At 31.3% G+C, this 26,116-nt stretch overlaps 1 protein-coding gene and 1 long non-coding RNA gene across 2 annotated transcripts; both read left to right on the top strand.

The window, feature by feature from the left end:
• Window positions 1-1,837: 1,837 nt before the first annotated feature.
• LOC132605318 (18.1 kDa class I heat shock protein-like) lies at window positions 1,838-2,854 on the top strand. The gene has a single exon (XM_060318504.1). The coding sequence runs from the start codon at window positions 1,919-1,921 to the stop codon at window positions 2,588-2,590; it is 672 nt and encodes a 223-aa protein (XP_060174487.1). The 5' UTR covers window positions 1,838-1,918; the 3' UTR covers window positions 2,591-2,854.
• An 18,624-nt stretch (window positions 2,855-21,478) lies between these two features.
• LOC132605320 (uncharacterized) lies at window positions 21,479-23,322 on the top strand. Its single transcript, XR_009569142.1, has 5 exons — window positions 21,479-22,199; window positions 22,288-22,344; window positions 22,433-22,498; window positions 22,588-22,639; window positions 22,954-23,322. It is a non-coding gene; the product is annotated as an uncharacterized LOC132605320 (long non-coding RNA).
• Window positions 23,323-26,116: the final 2,794 nt, after the last annotated feature.

Raw genomic sequence — 26,116 nt, forward strand, 5'->3', positions numbered from 1 at the left:
CAGATCAAGCTTAAAATAAAAAATGGGTCATTTAAAAATAATATCTTCATAGAGATTTTATTGCGTCGAAAAAATAAACTTTTTTCATGAGATTTTAAGATTATTAAACAAACATACTCATCTAAATAAAAAAGAGTCGCTAAATATGATAGGATAATACCTTGACAGAGCTTCTTCGGTATTTTCTTTATAAAAATCACCATTATCACCCTATTGCCCGCACCTTGATCTAACCATGGCAACTGAAGTGATTACATGCACAGTAATCACATTCTCATTAATTTCCCAATATCGGCTACAGAAGTATATATCCACCAGAAAAGTTACACTCAACAACTTGCCATAAGAATGATTACTGGAACGACTATATAATGCATGAACTTAAAAGTAAACAACATTTTTCATGAAATAACGTAATAATATTAAAAATAACTCATGATCATATACATAAGCCTAATAATACAATATTTAATCAATTTACAGCAAAAGGCGTGTATCTCAGCTATTAGAAAAAGGTTCTCTACTATGCCTTAATCTCTTCTCGCCACCGGTCAAATCTCCATTTTTCCTCATGTAATATTTTTTTAAAATTTTTCATGGTTCTGCAAAATCAAGAAATTATAAAAAGCATTTTCTTTTCCTTGATTAGTTCCTCTTCTCATTATGATATATAAAAAGAAAATACTTGAATGACACCATAAACACACCAGAGGATGTTTAAAGAAGATGCATAACCATATCCATGAATGGAAAGCCATCATACTGTGAAAAAATCAACACACAAACTAATAATTAGGTTAACTAAAGAGCAAAAAACTTTATATTGAGATACAAGTAAATGCCAGGGAAATGGCAGCACCAAATGAAATCTTTAATACTGGAAGTAATAGACAATTAAACTGGATAAATATGAATTTAAAGTAATGGACAATGGAAATTAATGAATATGAATATCTCCAAAAAAGTTTATCAAGTAATTACGGAGTATTAATTTTGGTAATACAAGAATCAACTTGCCTTTTCACCTAATTATGATGTTGTTTTAAGTCTGCAATTATTTTATTTTTTCTGATAAGTGTGGGCTTAGTCATACCTTTTCAATATAAAATCTAACATAAAAGTCAAAACTCCATCTCCGCACGTCGTATAAACGTCACCTTTCCAGTGACCCAATTCCCAAAAAAGAACTAACGGAAAACTCGCCGGCCAAAATGGAAACCGGAGCCGGAGTGAAGTACTCCAGAGTCCTAGCTTTGGTTGGACAATGGAAATTAATGAATACTAAAGTAACCAAGTATAATGACATTAAATGGAGAAGGAGAAAGGAATGTGTGAATAGGAACTAATGGAGATTAATCATAACAACTCACGAGAGAGAAAAGTAGAATTAAATGGACAAGGCACGACGTTTTAAAACCTGTACACACCTATTCCACAGATCAAAATATTTCTTTTTTACTAATTAACTAATACAATTAAATACAAAATAAAGGAAAAAAATTGAGATTAAAGATAAATAGAGTTTCTGGTCTAGGAGAGTGCCACATTAGCGGGTTTATGTCATGTTTGACTCTTGGAATCCTAACGGTGCCATATAAATTAGAACAGAGGGAGTATTTATTTTTATATAAGGTTACTTGCAAATATTTATTATGTAAATATTCCTATAATTACTTTATATATAACTTAAATAAGTAAATATATTTTACACCGTCATTATATAATCTATCATTTTCCATCCTTTTAACTTCTAAAACACACGTTAATTGTTAAAGAAGATTCCATTTCTGAAACTCTTCCCTATAAATACATACCCCACGCCATAACACTCAGATCAGCAAGAAACTCTCGTTATATGACATTTCATTCTCTCTAAGAGATTTTCTTATTCCAAAACAAATTAAAGAGTACGGCAAAAATGTCTTTAATGCCTCTTTTTAACGGTCGCAAAAGCTATGCACGCAGACAGAATCCTCCTCATCAGCCAACAACAACAATTACTCATCAATCTCAAAAAAATCAGGCTGGACAAGGTCGTTACGATTCACCAACAAAAGTTACTCATCAATTCCAGACAAATCGAGGTGAGCATGATCTTTATTATCCACCGACAACAATTTTTAATGGTCAATCCCAAACAAATCAAGATCGACAAAATCTTTATGATCCAACAATAAAAATCACACATCAGTCCCAACCAAGTCGAGGTCAACAGGATCCTTACTATCCCTCGCATGAATTTTATCTTGAAAACCCTCGATCTCTCATAGCACCAGCACTATCATTCCCACATGAACCTCCATCTTTAGCTCCAATTGAGTATAAAGCAACCCCAGAGGCACATGTTTTTAAAGTTAATTTGCATGGATACAAGAAAGAAGAAGTGAAGGTTGAAGTTGAAGATGAAAGTGTCCTAAAGATTACTGGGGAGAAAAAGATAGTACAAAAAGGATATGACAATTGGCACCATTTCCAGAGAAGAATTGGGAAGTTTTCTACTACTTTTAATTTGCCTGTCGATGCTAGGGCTGATAAAGTGAAGTCAACAATGGAGAATGGAGTGCTTATTATCACTGTTCCTAAGATGTGAACCAAGAAAGCACACGTTAGAACAGTTCAAATATTCTGATATATATAATTATATTTCGTGTTAAAAATGTTACTATTATTGAACTGTTGAATAGAGGCTATATCAGCATCTATTAATATAGTGATGTTAAATAAGGAGGAAAAAATATAAAGGAAAGTTGTAAGGTCTTTAGTAATTACTAATGGATATGACGATGGATTGAGCATGCTTGTGTAATAGTAGCAGCTACTTAATAAATAAAAGGGTATTTCTTTCATAATTATTCGTCTGTATTTTGTCCAAAATTTAATTTGTTGCTTGGGTCGTTATCCCCACATCAAAAAGTCCGCTACGAGGAAATTGTTTCAAATATGATATAATCGCAACTCACTCCAAACTTCATATATAGAGCAAGACAATCATGCAAATGTTGAAAATATACGTATTTCAAGAATTAGTACATGAGATTCTCTAGTGCAAATAGCAGCTGTGAGTTGGCGTTCTCCTTTTTGGTTTGTTTTGTTTCTCATATTTTCTTTTCCTTTTTAGTTACTTTATCTTCATTCTTGTTTTTGTCCCCTCCTTTATTTTTCTCTATTCATTTTTTAAAGATTAAAAAAACAAAAAAATAAGAATATTTTTTTCCTTTTGCAAATGAAAACAAAATTTATATAAAATATGACTCTGTTTTTATAATTTTTAAACTGATATGAAAATTATAATAATATTAATTATACTTCACTCAGTATATGATATATATTACGTGGTGTCATAAAAGACTAAGGAAATTTGTTGAAGGAATGAATCAATCCTTTATAATACTCTGTCAGTATATCTACTAAACAATGTGGGTATCATAGAGGAGTAGAGGACTGAGAAGTGTTTGTTATAGTATTCAAGGAATGAACAATTCTCTATGATACCCTGTTAGTATATGATATATACCATGTGGCCGTATCTTAAAGGATTGAGTTGTGTTTTTCTTGAAGGAATGAACCAATTTTTGCGATGTACTTTGATATATACCATGGAGTTATCATATAGGATTGAGTTGTGTTTTTCTTGAAGGAATGAACCAATCTCTGTGATACCATATTAGTATATGATATATACGATGTGAGTATCATAGACGAGTCAGTGTGAGTATCATAGACGAGTCAGTCTCTATTATATCTTGTTAGTATATCATATATCATGTAGGTCATTCATTCTTGATACCCTATTAATATATGATATATAACATGGTGGTATCATAAGAGATCGAGGAGTGTTTTTCTTGAAGGAATGAACCAGTCCTCTCGATGATACCCTGTTAGTATATGATATATACCACGGGGGTATCATAGATAACTGAGGAGTGTTTTTCTTGAAAAAACAAATAAGTCCTCTATGATACCCTGACAGTATATTATATATACCATGAGGGTATCATAAAGGACCGAGGAGTGTTTTTCTTGAAGGAATGAACCAGTCCTCTATGATACTCTGCCAGTATATGATATATACCATGGGGGTATCATAGAGAACTGAGGAGTGTTTTTCCTTAAAAAACAGACAAGTCCTCTATGATACCTTGTTAGTATATGATATATATCATGGGGATATCATAGAGGACCGAGGAGTGTTTTTCTTAAAGGAATGAACCAGTCCTCTATAATACCCTGTCAGTATATGATATATACCAAGGGGGTATCATAGAAAACTCAAGAGTGTTTTTCTTGAAAAAACAAAAAAGTCCTCTATGATACCATGTGGGTATCACATAGGGCTGAGTAGTATATTTTGGATGAATCAATCAATCTTTTATGATACCCTATCAGTATATGATATATATCATGTGGGCATCATAGAGGAATGAGTAGTCTTGGAATGAATTTTTCATCTATGATACTCTATTAGAATATATATCAGGTTGGTACCATAACATATTGAGAGTTTTTCTAGAAGGAATGAACTGTCAGTCCTCTATGATACCATGTCAGTATATGATATACCATGTGGGTATCACATAGGGCTGAATAGTACTTTTTGAATAAGTCAATCAATCTTCTATGATACCCTATCATTATATGATATATACCATGTGGATATCATAGAGGATTGAGTTGTGTTTTTCTTATAGGGATAAATCAATCCTCCATGATACTCTGTCAGTAGATGATATATATCAGGCTGGTATTATAGAGGACTAAGTGTTTTTCAAGGAATGAACTGCCATTCCTATGTGATATATAAAATGTGGGTATCATAATATACTGCAACGATATACTTCAACTGCTACTGATTTGATATACCATATGCTAGAATAAATTATTTTTTGAGATATACAAAACAATAAAGATAAAAAAAAAATTAAAAATATCAATTATCCTTTTTATCAATATAAAAATATAAATAAAAAAATAAAAAGTAAAGGAGCCAAAAGACGTATAGAATTAGATTATGAAAAAACAATATGAAAAACTTAAACGAAAATCACCATAAATAAATAATTAAAAAATAGCAAAAAAGGTGAATGAAATTAGATTATGGAGATAAAAAGAAAAAAAGGAATAAATGAAATTAAAAAAGGAACAAGAAATAAAGAACTAAAAAAAAATAGAAAAAAAAATATTAAAAGAAAGGAACTATAATTAATTATGGAAGTAGATTATGGTGAAAAAGAAAATGAAAAGTACTTAGTATGATTAGGAAAAAAATAAATGAACAAAAAAGGAGAAAGTAGAAAACAAATGAAAAAAGAAAAGAAGAATATAAAGAAAAGAAGATAAAAAGTAAAGAAATAAAAAAGAGATGATTATACACAAAAGCCAAAATAGGTAAAAAGGATAAATAATTTTGGGAATATGAAAGTAAAAGGGGCATGAAAAGGTAATTATTTTACATATAATGAGCATTGGTGTTCTTTCCCCTAAAAAATTCTACGTAATAAGAAGACTTGATTAGGGGTGGGCGTTCGGTTCTTCGGTTCGGTTTTATCAAACTTCGGTTTGGCTATTTCAGTTTCGATTTTTTGAAGGTGGACACCGAATACCGAACTACACTAGTTCGGTTCGGTTCTTTCGGTTTCGGTTTTTTGAAGTTTGGTTCGGGTCGGTTTCGGTTTTTTCAATTCGATTTTTTTATATGATATTAGGAGCGATTCCATTTACACTAATTCATATTCTCAAAAGCAATAAAACATAAAACTAACAAATTAAAATCAAAATCAAATAAACAGGATACACAAGAACAGAAAATCATAATCATAATATAGGATTAGTAGGTGTTACATACATACAGTAAGAATAATTAAGAAAACACATAAAGGACATGCATTAATCCTAAAGACACATCCTAATCACCTTTCTTTATTAAGTATATTTGATTTTCTCAACTGAACTGGAAAATTAGGGATACAAAAGCAAAAGAAAGCTTATTAAATTTGGATTTTTTTTGGGCTTAAACTTAATGGGTATGAGCTATTTTAATTTTTTTGGGTAATGTATAAATTTCGGTTCTTCGGTTTGGTTTCATCAAAGTTTGGTTTGGCTATTTCGGTTTCGGTTTTTTGAAGGTGAACACCAAACACTGAACCACACTAGTTCAGTTCGGTTCTTTCGGTTTCGATTCTTTCGGTTTTGGTTTCTTGAAGTTCGATTCGGTTCGGTCTTGTTTTTCGGTTTTCGATATTCGGTATTTATCCCTAGACTTGATAGAATCTAAACTACTACACTTGGGATTTATACTTGCAAATTAAGCATCTTTCGGTCACCTTTAATACTATATTACAAATATTTCCTAATGTCGAGAGGATTCAACAATAAAATTTATATATATAAAATAATATTTTAATCCTATTTGTTTATAATATAATTTTCTGATCAAGGCAATTCAATTCTCTTCTATCCATGTATCTCCGCCCCTAAGGCTTGTATTAAATTAATTGAGCACTATATCTGTTCCAAAACGGAAAAGGCCTAAATATACTCCTATACCCGTTGTTATACTATTGGTCAAAATATACCCCTGTTGTTATACTATTAGTTCAAATATACCCCTCATTTATTAAAGTTGTCCACCTTGGACATCCTATCCTACGTCGCACTGACATTTGATGAGGTGGATGCTACGTGACATTGCCACCTCATCACCCCTAACCCATTTTACTCCTCCCTTCTTCCACCACTAAAATTTCCACCCCTCCATCACCATTGCCACCATTACCGCCGCCATATTATCCTTCAATCCCATCTCCAATCCCAATTAAACAGAAGTTGTCGTCTAGTCAAAATTGTCAAGAGCTCAAACTCATTCCCAGTATAGCTACGTATATACGTACAATATAATAATTCTAACAAAACCTTAAACCAAGATAAGAAAATAAAGAAAAATAAAACGAATGAAATTAATGGCTTTAATTTCTACCACCAAAACCAGATTCACCTACCACAAAATTATAGTCCAAACTTACTGAGTCGCATTATAAGTACCGTCAAAAGTGATTGCTTGACTATGAGCCTGTTTGGATTGGCTTATAAGTTGCTGAAAACAGCTTACAGATTGTTTTCAGTTTTTTTGAGTGTTTGGTTAGCCAGCTTAAAAGCCATTTTGTGCTTAAAATAAGCCTAAAAAAATAATTGGGCTCATTTGGTTTAACTTATCTAAAGCAGCTTACAAGCTGTAGCAAAAAAAAAAAAAAAAAGTTAGGCTACCCCAATTTTTTTTTTTTAGGCTTATAAGTTGTTATCAGCTTATAAGCTGCTTTTTTTAAGCCCATCCAAATAGGCTCTATGAGCCCGTTTGGATTGACTTATAAGTTGTTTATAAGCTGTTTTCAGCTTTTTTGAGTGTTTGACTGGCCAGCTTAAAGTCATTTTGTGCTTAAATTAAGCTCAAAAAAATAATTGAGCCCATTTGACTTAACTTATCTAAAGCAGCTTATAAGCTGAAAACAGCTTATAAGCCAAAAAAAATAAGTTAGACTACCCCAACTTATTTTTTTTAGCTTATAAGCTATTTGCAGCTTATAGGCATAAGCCCATCCAAACAGGCTCTATATATAGCGCATTTACTGTTCAATGTTGTATTTCGCCCCTAAGCTTACTGAGAAGTGTATCCAGCTAAGTGACAATTTTGACTGGACGACAACTTCTGTTTAATTTGGATTGGAGGTGGGATTGAAGGATAATATGGCGGTAATGGTGACAATGGTGGTGGAGGGGAGGAAATTTTAGTGGAAATTTTAGTTGTGGAAGAAGGGAGGAGTAAATGGGCTGGGGGTGATGAGGTGGCAATGCCACGTGGCATCCACCTCATCAAATGTCAGTGCCACGTAGGAATGATGTCCAAGGTGATCAACTTTAACGGAGGAGGGGTATATTTGAACCAATAATATAATAGTAAGGGTATATTTGGACCCAAAGTATAAGGAAGGATATATTTAGCCCTTTTCCAATATTACAGGAGTATATTTAGCCCTTTTCGGATTCTAAAATAATAGTAACATGAATAAAGTATACTTCTTACCCTCTTTAGGTTGTTGTCAGAGTTCGATATTAATTTGATTCTCATAATCTAAATTCTAAGCTCTATCTTTCATGATATTATTTAAAAAGACTAAGGGATCAATTCCTTCTACATTATGATTAGTAGAAAACCAAACACTCATTTTCTCTCAACATGGAGCTCTTGGCGTAATAATTAGGTTTCCTCACTTTATTCTTACTCTTGGTAAATTTTAACTTTTAGTCAATGTTGGGTAGGAGTAAAGCTATGTCCTCTACTTTTTCATTAAAATGGATTCGAATTTAATGTAGTTTATAGATCTTATAAGATAAAACTTTTTTTTTTTTTCACAATGGTTAGAAAACCATTTTTATGATATTCCATCTGTTTCAATTTACTATACAACAACAAACATACCCAGTATAATTTAACAAGTGGAAATTTCAATTTACAATATGCGGTAATATTATTATTTGAGGAGTCAAAGATGTTTTTCTTCGGGCATGTTGTTTTTAATAAAATATTCAACTATTATAGATATTATGATTTATAATATATTTTTTTATGTAGTTTTCAAGAGAATAAGTCAGGAAAAAGACAATAAGTCCTTTCATTGTGATTATGATTATGATTTTTGGATTCTTACAAACTGATGCAGAGTAATATTCGTGTTTTCATCCCATATTAAAACATTATCGGGTGAATTAAAGTAAAAAAATTAAAAAAAATCTATTATTCGGGTTTTTAAAAGCTTGAAACCTCACAAATAAATTTTGTGGTTTGTTAAGTTTTTTGACATATTGATGATTAGGGTTAGTTCGGAATGTTAATTTGAAGTTGTGGTTAAAATCTGAAGTTATTAGATGAAGAATTGACTCATTTCGGATGGAGTTTCGCGGTTGAAGTTTGTAGGAGTCGAAATCTAGAGTTTGTATAAGTTTGTATAATAGTGTGTATAAACACCTCTTATACACTTTTATACAAGGATTGATACATTATCTACGTAAGTGTATAATACTGTATTATGTTGTATACCGGGGTATAAACATTGTTGCGGAAAAAAGAAGAAGCTATGAAGGTGTAAACTGAAAATATAGGTACGTGGGTGCAATGTTTATTTTTGAAAACATTCCCAATTCTTAACGGTTGATTTTAAGATTTTTTTTTTTTTACTTAGAAAATATTAAAGTTATAGTAAAAAAAGAAAAAAATGTACCAGATCTTTATTAAAAATAGCAAGAAGGGAACAAAGATTGCCTACTTTTTAATAGTAAAATTCTTTTAGAACTTTAACTGCTCAAATCTTCATATGAGTAAATAATTTTTTTTCCAACTATTTCCTAGGTAATGTGTTACAAACAAATGGCTAACATCTTATTAGTTTGAATTAACCCTTACCCAATATAAATAATAATATTACTAAAGCTAAAAGTTTTATGTTGTAAGTCTCTCACATTTTGGTAATTCTTAAGAACTTTAAGGGCTCGTTTGGTTAGAAAACAAATTATCCTTGGATAACTAATCCCGGGATTAGTGGGATTAGTTATCCTCATGGGATTGTTATTCCACCCTCAATGTGGGGATTAAAAAAATACTATAGTCCTGGGGTAACTAATTTCGGGATTAGTTATCTCGAGTTTTAATTGTTGGCACCTAATTTTTTATCTCCCGTAAATTATTTTAATCACTCAGAGTTCTTGGATAATAAATAAAATGAGCTTTGCACCTTACAAAGTTTAAATAATTTTTATATAAATTTTTCGAGGCAATATTTTACTCCTTTAAATTGGTAAAAAGGTTTTTATGACATCACAAACTATTTAGAAATTAATTGGTACCTTTACAACATTTATCAGATGATTGTTAGATTTAATCAAAGAAAAAGGCATTTTTTTTAAAAATAAATAAATAATAATCATTTATTTAACTATTCAAAATTGTCAAAAAATCAAAATTAGCAAATACTTTATTCCCTTCAATTCAAGGAGTTTGAGTAATTAAAATAATTAACCATTTCACCCTTAATCTCTAATTTTGTATAATTTGTCAAAATTATTTGTAATTGCCTATAAATATTTTAATTAGGCTAATTAATCAATTAGACGGTCATTATTGCAAATTGACTTTTAATTATTTAATGATTTTTTGTTATGGCCACAATTAAATTAACTAGTTCACGGTTTAAGGAAATTGGGTTCATTTTTATAAATTTAGCCTCTTAATAGTCCTGATTAAATAACCAAATTCATTGGGTCAAATTAATTAAGGGCATTAGTGTAATTTAATTTTAAAATTGGCTAATTAGGCCAAATATGGCCATAATTGAAATAATTAGCTAGGTTAAAATCAAGTAAGGCCGTATTCGCAAAAGTAAGCCCATTTGCATAGTTAATCATTTTTTAAATTAATTAGTAGGTTAATTACGTCCCAAATTCGTTATAATTAAAATATTATGGTCAATAATCATCGTGTAATTTTTACCCATTTTTTGTTTTGCCCATTTCTTGCCCATTATATACCTATATACACTAAATATATGTATATATACTTAATTAATATACAGGCTCCCCATCCCTTTCCTTTTATTTTGGACTAGGTCCAGCCCAACAGATTGGACCGACCCGGCCCAAACAATCCGCATCAGACATAAGGGGGTATACCCCCTTTCATTTTTCTCATTTATTTAAACCAAACACACCCGTATACCCTCTTTTCCCCCTTCCTTTCCTCCTAAGCGCCGCCCCCTTCCCCTTTCCCTTTCTCCTCGCTGGATTGCCAAAAATGGCATCAACATAGAGTGCACAGAAATGTATCAGCTTTAGCACGTCTATATTGGTGCAACTTCGAAGTTTTTCGTCTCTCTTCCAAATCCTACCCAAACAACGCCTACGAGGTAAAATGCACTCTTGTTTTCACTTTTCTTGGTCAAAGCTTATAGATTATGACGTTGATGTTGCTATCTTTGAATTTTTTTCAAGCTTAATTTCTGTTGGCTCGGATCAACATAAAACAAGATAGATCTGACCATATACACTCGTTTTTGTAGAAATCTAGCCGTTAATTTCATAGTAACACGTTTTGCATACTAAAAATTTGCTTCGTATCACATTGACATTTCAAGTCTTTGAATGAATTTTGAGGTTCTATAAATAGAACCCCAACCCTCGAGAAAAATGAGAGGAGAAAAAGTGGGGACAAGCAAAAAAGCTGGAATTTTAAGTCTCAACTTGAAATTCAAGCTCAATAGTATAATTTTAGACTTAAAATTTTCTTTTAAAGTTTGAGTCCTTTAGTTTAAATTTTTTTCATTTACTTGATTTTTCTTGGTGTTGCTGAGTCTTGGAATTGGAAGGACAAGGCTCCAAAATCTATTCTTGACATGGACTGCACACAAAAGAGGTAACATTTTATCTTATTCATGCTCTTATATTATTTCATTTTGGCGTAACTATTGTATGGTTTTATTCTGTTAGTAATTATTAAGTTTAAACATTAGTTTTGAATCTGGTTATTTGTCCTGTCATAAGCTTGAAATTTGTTGAAAATTAAGTGGTTTATATTGATGATACACTTAAACTGAGTCTTGCTTTAGCTGTTTAGATGATGAATTATAGTACTATATGACTGTTTGAAGATTGATTTAGGCTATGTGACTTGTTAATGCCATGAGCCCAGATTTCTCTTTTAGATGCCACTTGGACTTCGCTTGATTATTTGTTCCTTAATGTGATGACTCTTAACCATGAAACTGAAGATTAATGACTTAAGGGACCTCTCATGACATTGCTTAATCTTGTTTGAACTTCTGAATCATTGGTTCTTGACCATAAGACCCTAAGGGTTTAGTTTAAATAGAACTATGATGTCTCATTTAAGAAGAGTTAAGAGTTTTTATTAGTTCCTGGGACCAAATCATGATACCATGAAGTCTTTAGTTTGTTTTTCTTTTCTTTGTTTTTCTGATTCAAATATGTTCACTTGTGTCTTATCAATTACATAGATTTTAATCAATATCAGTAGAATATTATACATCAAGCTAGGTAGGTCTTAATGAAATGAAGCATGCCTAAACAAGTCCTAAAACATGGTTAAGATACCAGAAAAGACCTAGGTAGGTTCAATTGCATTTAAATGAGTCTGAATTCGGTCTAAAGTGGACTTTGAAATCCATTTGAGTTTGTCTGGGATATTTCTGAAATAGTATAGGGAAGGTCGAAGTATAATATGAGAAGTATATATTAGATACAAAAGATGAAACCAACAGAGATTTCAATTGAGCTAAGTGAGTTTAAAACATGAAGATAGATTAATTTTTATCTTAAATTAACTGAGGATAATATAAGAGAATGAATATTTTCTAAGTTTCTATGTGTAAAGAGATAATGCACAATCCCTGGGAAAGAGTAAGTAAACTCTAAAAGGTTTTGTCTAGTTATTAAAGTTGTAGGTGTGGTATTTGTTCTTGTCATGTTCTGATGTGTGAGAATCATGTTTAGAATGAAAAATGGGAGTCCAGTTAGGTCTTAAAACCTGCTAGCACTTCATAGATATCAATAAGGTCCCACTCAGATTAACCACGTAATTATGCAGGAAATACTCTAATTTCAAAGATAAGGTATGTTCTGTTTTGTGAGTACAGAATCCTGCTCTTCTGCATTTTCCTTAATCTAGATAGCCAAATGCATTTAGGATTTGTATCTGGTAATTGGTATTTGGCATTTATCTTGGCTATGGTGAAATAAAAATAAAACTAAGTGCGTAACTCTGTTCTTATGTAATTTTCCTAACTTGGGCAATCAAATGTGTTCAGAATTGCCTTAACTCTGAAAGATGATAGTGGTTTTGTCTAAGTTATAATAAGGCAAGGAGGAAAAAAAAGAGAGACAAAGTGATAAGCCTGTACTCAACCTGCCTACAAACTTTTATCAACCAGATGTTTGTGCATTTGTGTATGATCCTAGCTTAAAATCTAGAAAAGAAAATATCATGGCTAAGATAGAAGTGATAGGCATTTTTACCATTAGATTTAAACTGTTACCTTTAGACCTCATTATGCACTGTCCTATAACTAGAATTGGGGAGGGAAGGATGCACTATGTTTGTCAAGGTTTTCTATGAATGCTAAGTTGGAATTGGTCTAATGCTGTTGTTTAAGGATGTTGTAAGTGCTCTTAAAGCAGTTTGTGAACCTCTTGGCATGGAATAGTCTTTTAAAAGACACCTCAAAGAGAGGATGGGGAAGAGTCAAGCTCAGCTTGATTCAAAGTACCGTCCCTCCAAGTGAGGGGTGTTATGGCACATCCCATGGCCCTCGAGGGTCATCTCTGCCATAAGAATGTTGTGATCTCTTTAGATTTCATCATTTCATCAGAGTTTGAAATAAAGGAAAGAAGGGATTTATTGAATGTCTAAAGAACTTTAGAAATTAAGAAGAGAAATTGGTCCTTTAAATAAGTTGATTGGCTTATTTTTTCTGAGATAAGTGGATCAATTTGAAACTGTTAGTAATGAATATTCTCTTAGAGTAAAGGATGCTGGATAACAAGAGTTGTTTGAGTCTTCCTGCCACTGCACTCTTCTTTAAACCTGTTTGGGGTGGGGGTGGGGTGGGGTGGAGTGGGGGGTTTCATATAAAGCATAGGCTTCATCTCATCTAAACTAATTGATAAAATTCTGCATCTCTTGCTTGATACATGTACTGCTTTTCTGTTGGCATTTCTACATCATTCTAGCTGCCTAAATCTCTTAACTTGATCTTCAATATGTCATCCCATCCATTTGAGCTTTGAAAGACTAAGTATTGTCCTGTGTGCTGAGAGAGAAGTGCTTAAATCTTCTTCATGAATATGATTGCAAATTGCTCAATTCCCTAAATTCTTGTGAAGTCATATTGTGTACTGATGTTGACCAATTTCATGAAATTGGTATGTGTCTGACCTGGTTCTAGGTGAAGACCATAAGAGTCATTGATTGAATTGAATTATAAGGGCTGGGTAGGGGAAAATCCTGTCTGATAGATGTCTACTTAAACTAAGTACCCCTTGACCTTAGTCTAGAACAGATTTTTGCTAAAAATACATGGTTTAACTAAAGTAGTTTACTGGGCCATAGACTTTAGGGATGGTACTTAGAGACTGGATACACACAAAGCATGTACATGTTAGTGAAAGGGGAGAGTTTTATACATATATTATACACTTGATATACACATCATATGTGTATATCATATTGTAACATGTGTATATAAAAGAACAAGTTAGTCATATATAGGGTGTATATGAATAAGAAAAGGGGATAGAAACCTCACTTAAGCCTTAGTCTTTCAAATGAACTTTCCTTTAGAAGGCAGTTGGGGTCTAGCCCAATTCAGGTTTAATTAAAAGTGGGCCAGATTTCACTAAACCCCAAAGGTAAAGGAAAAAAAGAATGATTTTTGTTTGGATCATTTATTGATTAAGTGTTTTGGAGTTGCAGTGTTTTTTTTATATATCATCATATTGTGGTATCTGTTTTAGTCCCTTTACTAGGACCTTGATTCATTTTCAGTGTTTGTTTGTAATTAAATTATTTCGACACATTGTGATACTAATACATGATTATGGGATTTGATTTATTCTATGGCAACACTGGTTTAGGGAGTTGAGGGGATTTGGGGACAGGTCTTAGCCATTTCCCGATGTCCAGCCGTGCTTGGGGTTCATGAAAACCCTTGGAACTTGTGCGGCGTTGGGAATAAGGATGGTCACGATTTTTCCCCTTGCGTTGGATAAATCCCGATCAGTGAAGCCAATAGCATACAATCGAGTACCTTAATCATGTAACTTGTAAAAATTTGATATATGTGTGTGTGTGTGTGTCACGCACGCGCGCGCACGTATGTGATAGGTTCAGTAAATAAAAACTAACCGAGTCTCTTTTCTTTTCTCCCTCTTCACTGCATGGCCACTTGGCTCGAGGTCCAGCCACCCTATTGGGCCAAAGGTCCAATAGGAAAATTCTTTCAAAGATTTATTAAGTCCGAGAAAACAAAGGGAAGCTAATATATATTGAAGGTCCAGCCGTGGGTCAAAATGACACGAACGCCGAACCATGGGTGAGAACGGTTAACTAGGGGTTTGGTACACCCCTAGTCTATCCCTCCTACGTTATTTATGTTATTCCAGTTTCATTTTAAAAAAATGTTGTATTGTATTTGTATTTGTAAAAATCTCACCTTATTATTGGAACCGGTTATGGGTTGAACTAGACATCTTAGGCAAACAGTACATACGCCGTTTAGTTGACTCTAGATCCTTAAACAATTGTCAAAACCCGGATTATGCGTACTGACTTTTTTTTACGTTTTCAACAAAGTTAAATAGTAACGGGACTAAGAGATTTTTTAAGGTCAAAATGGCATGATATTTTACTCAAAATAAAAGAGAGGAAGCAATTAGAACAATCTCTTTCAAAGTGAACACGTTTTTTTGGGTTTGAATTGGAAAAAAAATAGGGGCAATTCGCAGAATTGCCCTTTTTTTGGGGTGGTATTTGTGGTCTTTAAATTTTGCCCTTCGGCTAAAACTCATAGGTTCCGGGTTCGAATCCCTGTTCAGTCAAAAAATTTTAAAAAAATTGCAAAGCAGAGTTTCTATTTCGCTATGCCCCCTCCGGCAGATTTTTAGTAAAACATTACTAAAAGTCTGCCGGAGGGGGCAGACTTTGCCTTGAAGCATATATATGTATTTTTTTTTTTTACTTTTCAAGGTAAACTTTTAGTAATGCTTTAACTAAAAGTGTGCCCCATAAAATATAACTAAAAGTATGCCCCATAAGGCGTAAGTTTTTCTTAAGGCATAACTAAAAGTTTGCCTTATAAGGCAAAGTTTAAATTTTGCTATGCTCCCTCCGGCAGATTTTTAGTTCTGTTTAACTAAAAGTCCGTCGGAGGGGGCAAACTTTTAGTTGTGTTTAACTAAAAGTCTGTCCCCTCCGTCAGACTTTGCCTTGAAGCATATATATATATATATATATATATATATATATATATATATACTTTTCAAGGTAAACTTTTAGTTATGCCTTAATTAAAAAGTGTGCCCCAAAGACATAACTAAAAGTATGCCCATAAGGCGGAACTTTTCCTTAGGGCATAACTTAAACTTTGCTTTATAAGGCAAAGTCTATGCCTTAAGAAAAGTTCTTGCCTTATGGGGCATAATTTTGTTATGCCTTAACTAAAATTCTGCCCCATAAGGCATAACTAAACTATGTCTTAGGAAAAACTCTGTCTTATGGGGCAGACTTTTAGTTATGCCGGATCCGGCATAACTTTAGCTTTTCCTTAAAAATTGTATGTTGGATCCGGCATACACACTCTAGTCCTGCCTTGCAAAATTATTTTTTTATTTTATGCCTGAGCGGGGATTCGAACCCAGAACTTTATGTATTCGCCCACCCTTTCAAGCAAAGGGCAAAACCTAAAGACCACAAATATGAGGGGCAAAATTCAAAGACCGCAAATTTGAAGGGTAAAGTTTAAAGACCACCCCAAAAGAAGGGCAATCCGTGCAAAAAAAATGAAAAAATAAAGTATTCTGGGCCAAAGCCCACATGACTTCTCTTTTGGAAGCAGACGGTCAATGAAAAATGGATAAAACTCATACTGGATTTTTCAAAAAGGAGGAAAATGGATGTGGGTGTTACCCAGAAAAAACTTCAAAGTCCTTTTATAGATAAAAATCATTTTTGCTCTAAAGCCCAATTCATTTTCAAAAGAACGAATTTAACATATCTAATTCATAAAAACCCTTTATAAACTGAAAAATGATTAAAATATACATGTAATTGTAAAGGTAAGTAAGACGTTCTAAACGTATTATAAGTTGACCCGAGCCAAGTATGATTTAAGCATGAATGGAATTATATTCGCTTGTTATTAAAAAAAAAAAAACATAATAATTTTTATACTCTTTTATAAATAACATATACTCTCCTTATATATAAAAGGAAATTATTTATCCGGATATTATAAGTCCAAATCTAAATACCCTATATGTTAAAGGGATATATTCAATTCTTTTCAAAATGATATGCAAATGAAAGATGTTATAAATGCGCGAATAAACACTAAATAACAGTTTATGCAAATAAATATACATTGGAACCGTATAGTACGGATTCTTAATATTAGGGTGCTTAACACCTTGAACTTTGGATTACGAAGGATTTTTTATTGTATATGAATAAATCCTTCGAAACTGTTTTTTCTAATTTCCTAAAAATTAGGTGACGACTCTTTTAAAACAAAGTTCGAAAGAGCACTAACGAGTTTGAAGTAGCTTTCTGAGCGCTAATCCCGCCCGCGAAATGCAAACCGTTAGATTTTTTTCAATCAAACGTGGGATAAAGCTGCACTAAATTTTTATCCTAGAATTATTTTTGTTTATCCATCATACCAAACGAGCCCTAAGGGTTTTTCACTTGCCACTATAAAATGATGATGTCATGGAAAGGTCATAGTGACCCCACAAAACACACTCATATATACTATTTGATTTATTTTATGTAGAAATGTTATTAAACTTATTTCAAATTATAATTTTCCTTTAAGAATTTATTATAGACACGTAAAGAATTATTCTGCTATTCAATTTCTATTTCAATATAGGATTAATTATTATTTAAAAACTATCCTTATAATATTATTTATTATTATTGATGTTATTTTCTATTATCATTTTGCTATTTTAAATTTTTATTCGACCGATTAAACTTAAAATTTATTTTTAAAGTATTTTCTCTTATAAATTTATTTCCTGTATGCTGGCAAACATAAGTAATTAACAAAGATTTTACTTAAGACAGGATTAAGTTTAAAATGAAAAGAATAAACGGAAATAACCTATATCATTGTTAAATACTTTAAATTGGTATTAATAACGTAACTATAGTCCTATGAATTACCGGGTACGGTAGTTAATTAATCTGATTTTATGTGCGCACATTTTTAAGATAAAATTTATCTAATATATATATATATATATATATATATATATATATATATATATATATATATATATATATATATATATATATATATATATATATATAAGGGACTATAAAACGTTACTTTTATAGATGTTCTAAAAATGTTCGAAAAAACTATAGTTAAAGAAAATTATAATTTGATTTCTAAACAGTAATAATACTTAATAATTGCAAAATTTGTTAAGTATTATTACTATATCAAGCATCCTACATGACAAGTCATAAGATTCAAATGATATTTTTAGTACATTACACATATTTAATTTAGGACCATAATTAGATTCAAAAGTATCTTTTTGTTCATTAACCTGTGTGTCAATCAAACTAAGAAACTTAAATTGGGACAAAAAGATTATATAGTCAAATGGTCATACTCCATTTAGTAGCGGAAAGAAAAACGAGGCCAGTTGCACATTTTTCTGCACATAAAAAGTACTCCCTCCTGCTCAAAAAGAGTGTCCACTTAACCTTTATCTTTTGGTTAAAAAAGAGTGTCCATTTACCAAAGCAAGAAAGAATTAATCTTATTTTTTCAGATTTGCTAATTAAGTATGAAGTTACCAAATCTCAATATCTATTTAATTATGGCTGATTTAGTCAAATTAATTATTTTTGCCTAGGAATTAGTATTTTCTTAATGGTGTGAAAATGACTAAGTGGACACTGTTTTTGATCCCGGAGGGTTGTCTGGGATAAATGATTTTTTTTTTGTTTCTGGAAGAAATGATTTTATAGCCCTTTACAATTTATTTATTTATAAATTTTATGACCCTTTTACAAAATGTTTTATTTTTTTACATATAAGAGAACCAAGAAAAAGTCACACATAAAAAGTTTGAAAAGACGACTTTCTTCTATTCAAATTGTAGGTAGGAGGGCATGAGATATCATTTCCTTCTTTTATTTCTTTGCTTTTGCTTGGGTGTTGATCTCATTTACTATTCCATGGACAAATAAAAGTGATTGGCACGTTACACCGTACAACAACTTAGGTTGGTAGCTTCCTTAATTACATGTATTCTCCATTTGCATATATGAGAATAAAGGTGGTTCATGCATATACATCAATGAGAAGTGTGCGAATATCAGAAAAAGATTAGCTAGCTAGACGTCACAAATCCAAAGAATTTGTTCTGTTTCATTTGTACACTTAATAGTGAGTCGTACTTTGTATACAGTATATATAAAATAACAGTGTAACATTTTTTTATATTATAACATATTACTTACCATATTTACATAATTACTAATTATTGATGTTTAACATATAAAAATTTATAGGTAATTACTTTATAAATAACTCGATTAAGTAATAACTTTAACGTTGCAAAGTCGTTACTACTAATAAAATAGGAATTAGCGACAGACAAATTTTACAGACAAATTTTGTAACTAAACAATAAAATTTGTTGCTAAAGCTAGCAACAACATTATCAAAAAGTTCCATTAGCTATGAGCAATTTAGCTACAGATTAGGGATGAAGTTCATCTAATTCCTTTTTTTTTTTTTTTGGTAGTGAGTGGATATTTTCAATCTTTTTAATGGGTTGAATTTCTAGAACATTTTTTTTTTATATAATGGGTTGAATTTCTTTTGATAGTATATTTATATATTTGTGTCAAGAAAATAGTGGGTTCAGCTGTTCTTTAGTTGAATTGTTGAACAGAGGATACATCGGCATCAAGTGATCATGTGAAATAAGAAGGAAAAAAAGGGAAGTATGATGTCTTTAGTTAATGGAGACGATGGATTTAACATGCTTGTGTAATAGTAGTAGCTATTCAAAGGGTATTTTTTTCATATTATTATTATTATTATTATCATTATTATTATTATTATTATTATTATTACTACTACTACTACTATTACTATTGTAATTATTTATATATTTAGTTTATTTTTTTATTTTTATTTATTTAGTACGATAATGATATAAATTAGCTTTAAAAAGTTAGAATTTACATGATTGACCTCAACTTATTCGGGTAGAGGCTTGGTAATTGTTGTTGTTATTGACTTATTGGTTGTCAAATCTACAGCAAATTCTCTGGGGGTACTTCAGGAAATTGCTTCAAATTTGATACTATTGCAGCTCCCTCCGAACTTCATACACCAAGACTATCATGTAAAATATTACTCCCTCCGTCTCAATTTATATGATATAGTTTGACTAGGTACAAACTTTAAGAAGGGAAGGAGAATTTTTGAAACTTGTGGTCTAAAACAATGCATAAATATTTGTGTGATTGTAAATCATTTCATTAAGAATAAAAGGAAAAGTTTTAAGTTAAATTATTTTTAAATATAGATTTTTTTTTTCGAAAGACTAAAAAGAAAGTGTATCATATAAATTGAAACAAAGGAAGTAACTATTGTTACTATAAAATAAAAATTAGACAATTAAGAAAAAATATTAAAGGAATTAAGGGAAATCTTACCGTAATTTGAAGAAAAGCATAAGATGAACGAAACTATATATGTACATAAAAGTATCTAACTTAATATAATTAAAAATTGTAAAAAGAGCGAGGATCAAAGTGTGCATTACAGTTTTAGAGTTAGTGGAGAGGGGTGACTCAAGGGTGAGGCTAGTAAGCATTTGCTTTAGCCACAAAATTTTTTAGGCTCTAAAATTTTTTAAGGTGAATTTTATGATTTTTTTTTTCTTAAACTATATTGGAGATTGTAAAAAAAGGTACAAAATTTATATAATAAAGAAAGAAAAAAAAAACCAGCTACTTTTTAAGAGAAATATTTTAGAACTTAGAACTAAGCTACTCAAGTCTTCATATAAAGTTTTTAGAACAACATCCAAGGTAATGTATTTGAAATACATGGCTAACATTTTATTAACTTGGCAAGCATTATAAGAAAAAATAAAAAGCAAATGACAAAAATAAGAAAAAATAAAAAGCAACAATAATTTTTTATGTATGTATATGTACTTACCTTAAGGCCTCGGATTAAAAGTTAATTTTAGATTACTAATAAAAGATTTTTCAAACCCAAAGTGAAGAATGATGATCATTTTGTTTTTGTAGACCTGTTGGTTTCACTTTCCAAAATAATAAAAAGTTTAAGTAGCTCCTTGACCAGCTCCTTATGTGACATGAATAAGATTATATATATGCTAACCCTTTATACCAACAAGTTTTTATTGGCATCTGGTGCTGTAATCTCTATTAATTTAATTATTTAGTATTTTTACTTTATTCAAACTCTTGAAGTTATGAAATTTTTCGTACATGCGGTAACTTCTAAATATAAACCTTCGTGAGTCAAACTATATTACTTCTCAATACAACTAATTAAAGAATGATTTTTTTTTTTAGAGAAATTAAAGCACTAAAAATAAAAAAATTTAGGGGCAGCTTAAGATATAGTATTACATATTAGAAGCTAGATATTTTGTTAGTGTAATAGTTTTTAAAAAAAATAATATTGTGTATAGATTGCTTGATATTTTAACGCTCACAACTTCAACATAAACAAATACTCCCTCTCTAACCTTTTCAGTTTTCTCACTCAAGTTTTCATTTCTCTCTTCCGAACTACAGAAATGGCAGATAACTATGAAGGAAGCTCCAACGAAAGCAATACTGAAGAGTTGTTGCATTCTTATGAGTATCTTATACTGAGTGATGAACAAAAAATTGTGGAGCGTAATTTTCTTTACGGCGGAGTCTACCTTATTAGATAATGAAACTACTTACCTTTCTAAATAGTAATCAACTAAATCTAATAATTGTATCTCTACACATTGGTCCTGTTGTTGAAGGCCTGACCGACACATATTCTGCAACTTGATTGTGGACGAAGTGATCGATTTTGGTATATTTCTTTTGATATTAAACTACTAATCTTTTACTGCATTTTAAACATTATTATATTTCTACACATTGATCCAGCTGTTAAAGGCCTGGCCGACTCTATATTTCTCAACTTGATCGTGGACTAAGTGATCGATTTTGGTATAATTTCTTTTGATACTAAACTACTACTCTTTTACTGCATTTTAAACACTATGATATCCGATAATATATCTACACATTGATCAAGCTGTTGAAGGCCAGACCGACTCTATTTTCCGCAAAGACGAAGTGATCGATTTTGGTATAATTTCTTTTGATACTAAACTACTATTCTTTTACAGCATTTTAAACATTATTACAATTGTTAATTTATCTACACATTGATCCAGCAGTTGAAGGCGACACGATATTCCGCAACTTGATCGTGGACGAAGTGATCGATTTTGGTATAATATCTTTTGATATTAAACTACTACTCTTTTACTGCATTTTAAACATTATGATATCCGGTAATTTATGTACACACTAATCCAGTTGTTGAAGGCCTGGCCGATACGATATTCCGCAACTTGAATGTTGAGATCGAAAATGATATGCCAGGTAAGATTTGAACATAACAAGTTTAAAATGTTACTTTGATTCAGATTTGTAAAACTGAAATTTTATATGTGTCCTATATTTTTAATTAGGTGTTGTGGTTGATGGAAAATAGAGCTAATGCTGGTGATTCGAATAGTAGAGGTAAAGGATCTTCAGGGGGTGAACCCGAATTTAGCAAATTTTTGGTATAAGAAACACACAATTTATACGGACATATGCATGTGAGTAAAAAAATAGTTGTGAATAGTCTTACTGTGCAACAACTTTTTGGTATAAATACTGTTGTGATTTGTACTGATATATCTGCTTGTTATTAGAATTGTTTGTGATCATTTGGCCTAATATAGTCTGTGTATGAAATTTTATTACTAATGTGGTAACTCATGTGTTCAGTGCTTCTATTACATGAAGATGTTGTCCTCGTAGCTTATGATGTTAATTATAATCTTGTGTAGGTTAAATGCTTTGTTTTATTGACTGGAAAGAGAGAAGAGAGGGATACAATTGGAGGGGAGGAGAATAATATTTGATTCGATAAAAGTTTAAAAGCTATATGTAGCCACGAACGAGTGCAGACGGCCAAAAAAGAAAATTTAAAAGAAAAAGTTGATCATAGACATCCATTAGCACAGAGCTTAGACCTCTCTCATGTATAGAGGTAAAAGATATGGGTTCAGGTAAAAGGGTCTTTTGAGTAGTTGAGAACCCAAATATTTATTTTAGACTATGTTGTTGTCTGCCTGTACTAAGGTGAGGGAAGCCTGTGATTGCTTGTCAACTGTTTGATGGAATGCCATACAATAATTTGGTTTTTTGAAATGCAATTATTACTGGATGTACTGAAAATGAGAGTAACGGGATTGCTTGAATTTGTTTCAAAGAATGCATTTTTGGATGTTAGTCATGATATGTTTAAAGTTTGTGTAATACAGAGCTATCGAATTTGGAAGGCGAGTGCATTTAATGGTCATCGAAACTGAATTATTGGCAATAGCCTCAGTAATTAATGCTTTGCTTACGATGTATTTTAACATGGGTTTTGTTTGGTTGGGAATAAATTATCTCGAGATTAATTATTTTAGGATTAGTTATCCCGGAATTGTTATCCCCCCCCCCCCCCCCCCAATAGGATAAAAATAACACTATAATCAGGGATAACCAATCCCCGGATGAGTTATCCCAAGATTTTATCCGCCAAATGTAGGATAAATCATCCCAAATTTAATTTAAGGATTAATTATTCCTTATTCCTCGAACTAAACGAGCCCGAATACTTTTGATACTTGAAATATTTGAAGAAGCTGGGGATGAAGTACATGATCCTATAAACTTTCAAAACATTATTTGGAAGGTGGAGATCAATTATATTCGAAAAATTTGTTCATTAATCGACCGTTCAAATCAGAAAGCACATCTTAAAGAGGTAACCTTTTACTTTTATTTTATTTTTTGTACTTTATTACATTTTAAATTTTTGTATTAATTTTTTACCACATTTATTTACTGATTGTTGTGTTTATTTGTATTATATTGTTGATTTTATCTTATAGACGTTAACCATTATACCCATTTGTTACCCCTCCATTTGCTTTCAATTTGCACCATTTCCACTATCCCACTCTGTTGCCTCATAAATGAACTCGAACTCGTTGGCATTTTCTTGTTTTTTCTGCTAGTTTTCCAACTTTATAAGTCTCAAAACATGTTGTAGTATTTTTTTTTTCCCATTCAACACAAGATAGTGCTGCAGAGTAGAATAATGGAAGGCTAGTATGAATCTTAATTTTGTAGACCGCTAAAAATTGAATCTTAACTTTAAAAAACCGAAATAACCGGAAAAAACATGACAAAAGCCGAAGCGATAAAAGACTGATTTAATTGGTTTTGTTTTGTTTAACGATTTGAATAACTGACTTAATTGGTTCGGTTTGGTTTAACGATTTGAAAAACCGGCTTAATTGGTTTTTTTTTTAACATAAAAATCGATTCAAACCAAACCATGAACACTCATACCTTTGGATGCTTATATTGAGAAGTTATCTTATATATATAATCTTGATTTAACACTTTATTATTACGTGTCTTAACTCTTAAGTAGACATCTCCTCCTTATCTATTAAGAAAAAGTTAAGATTCTTAACATACTGATTTAAGAAATTATCTACCAAGTATGAAAATTTCAGAATAATGAGCATTATACCTTGAGCAGTGGAAAATGACCATCTACCCGAAATAACAAGCCTTAACTCATTCGGATTAGTTTCCATTCTAATATGCAAGTTTCTAACTAACCAATCGTCTTTAACATTTAATGGAAGTTTAACAACAGCTCGAGCACCACAGTTATATCTAACTGTGTCAAATTCATATATTATATCATCGCCCCAATACAATGCAACTCTAACACGACATTCATTTGACATTTTACCTGCAAAAATAAGTTTGTTATTAGTAAGTTATTTACTCAAATGGGAAGAGCAATACACCATGAAAAAAAAAATCACCAACCATATTTCTGAAAATTCAAATTAATGTATGCATTCGAGGGCAATGTACGCTAATTTTGTGAACAGAATATACATGACAATGTATTCGGCTCCATATATATAGAGGAACGGGAAAATAATGTTGAATGCTCTCTTGGCTAAGGGCGTTTTCATAAGTTCACTGAAGGTGTATTGTATTGTATGAGCCTTTAGGTCTGGAAAGACTGTCATGCTATGTCACATCACTGCAAAAAAAATTACTTTTTCAGATTCTCTGATTTTTCAAATTTACACTAAAGGTGCCTTACAGTAGATGAGCCTTTCTCCAAAGTTTGATCATCCACTGAAGGCTCATGGATTGAAGAGCACATTCAGTGTAAATATTTTTAACAGACCGTCTATTTTTAGACGTGAAAATCGCCCACACAAGATGCTCTACTAGGGGTGCGTTTACACCATTTTGATTAACAAAATTCTGAAAGACCCATTTGTTGGATTTGTCTCAAAAGACACCATTTTGGTCAAAAATACGTACAACTTATGTAGGTACCTTCCTTAATTACATGTATTCTCCATTTGCATATGAGAATAAAGGTGGTTCATGCATATAAATCAATGAAATAGCTACAAGTGTGCGAATATATGAGAAAAAAGAGTAGCTAGCTAGACGTCACAATCCAAAGAATTTGTTCTGTTTCATCTGTACCCTTAGAAGTGATTTGTACTTTGTATATATATATATATATATAAAATAACATATTGCTTTACCATATTAATAAAATTACTAATTGATGTTTATCATATAAAAATTTATACGATTACCTTATAAATAACTTGATTAAGTAAATATTTTTCACATCATCATTGCAAAGTCATCACTACTAATAAAATAGGAATTAGCGAAAGACAAATTATGTAGCTAAACAATAAGATTTGTAGCTAACCTATTTAGTGACAAACTAGCGACAAATATTACCAAAAAGTTCTATTAGCTACTAGCAATTTAGCTATAAAAATCGTCTAATTCCAGTTTTTTTTTTTTTTTTTTTTTAGTGAGTCGATATTTTCAATCTTTTTTAACATCTCAGAAAAAGATTCCATTTCTGAAACTCTCCCCTATAAATACACACTC

Source organism: Lycium barbarum, chromosome 8 (genome assembly GCF_019175385.1).
Source record: "Lycium barbarum isolate Lr01 chromosome 8, ASM1917538v2, whole genome shotgun sequence".
NCBI lineage: Eukaryota > Viridiplantae > Streptophyta > Magnoliopsida > Solanales > Solanaceae > Lycium > Lycium barbarum.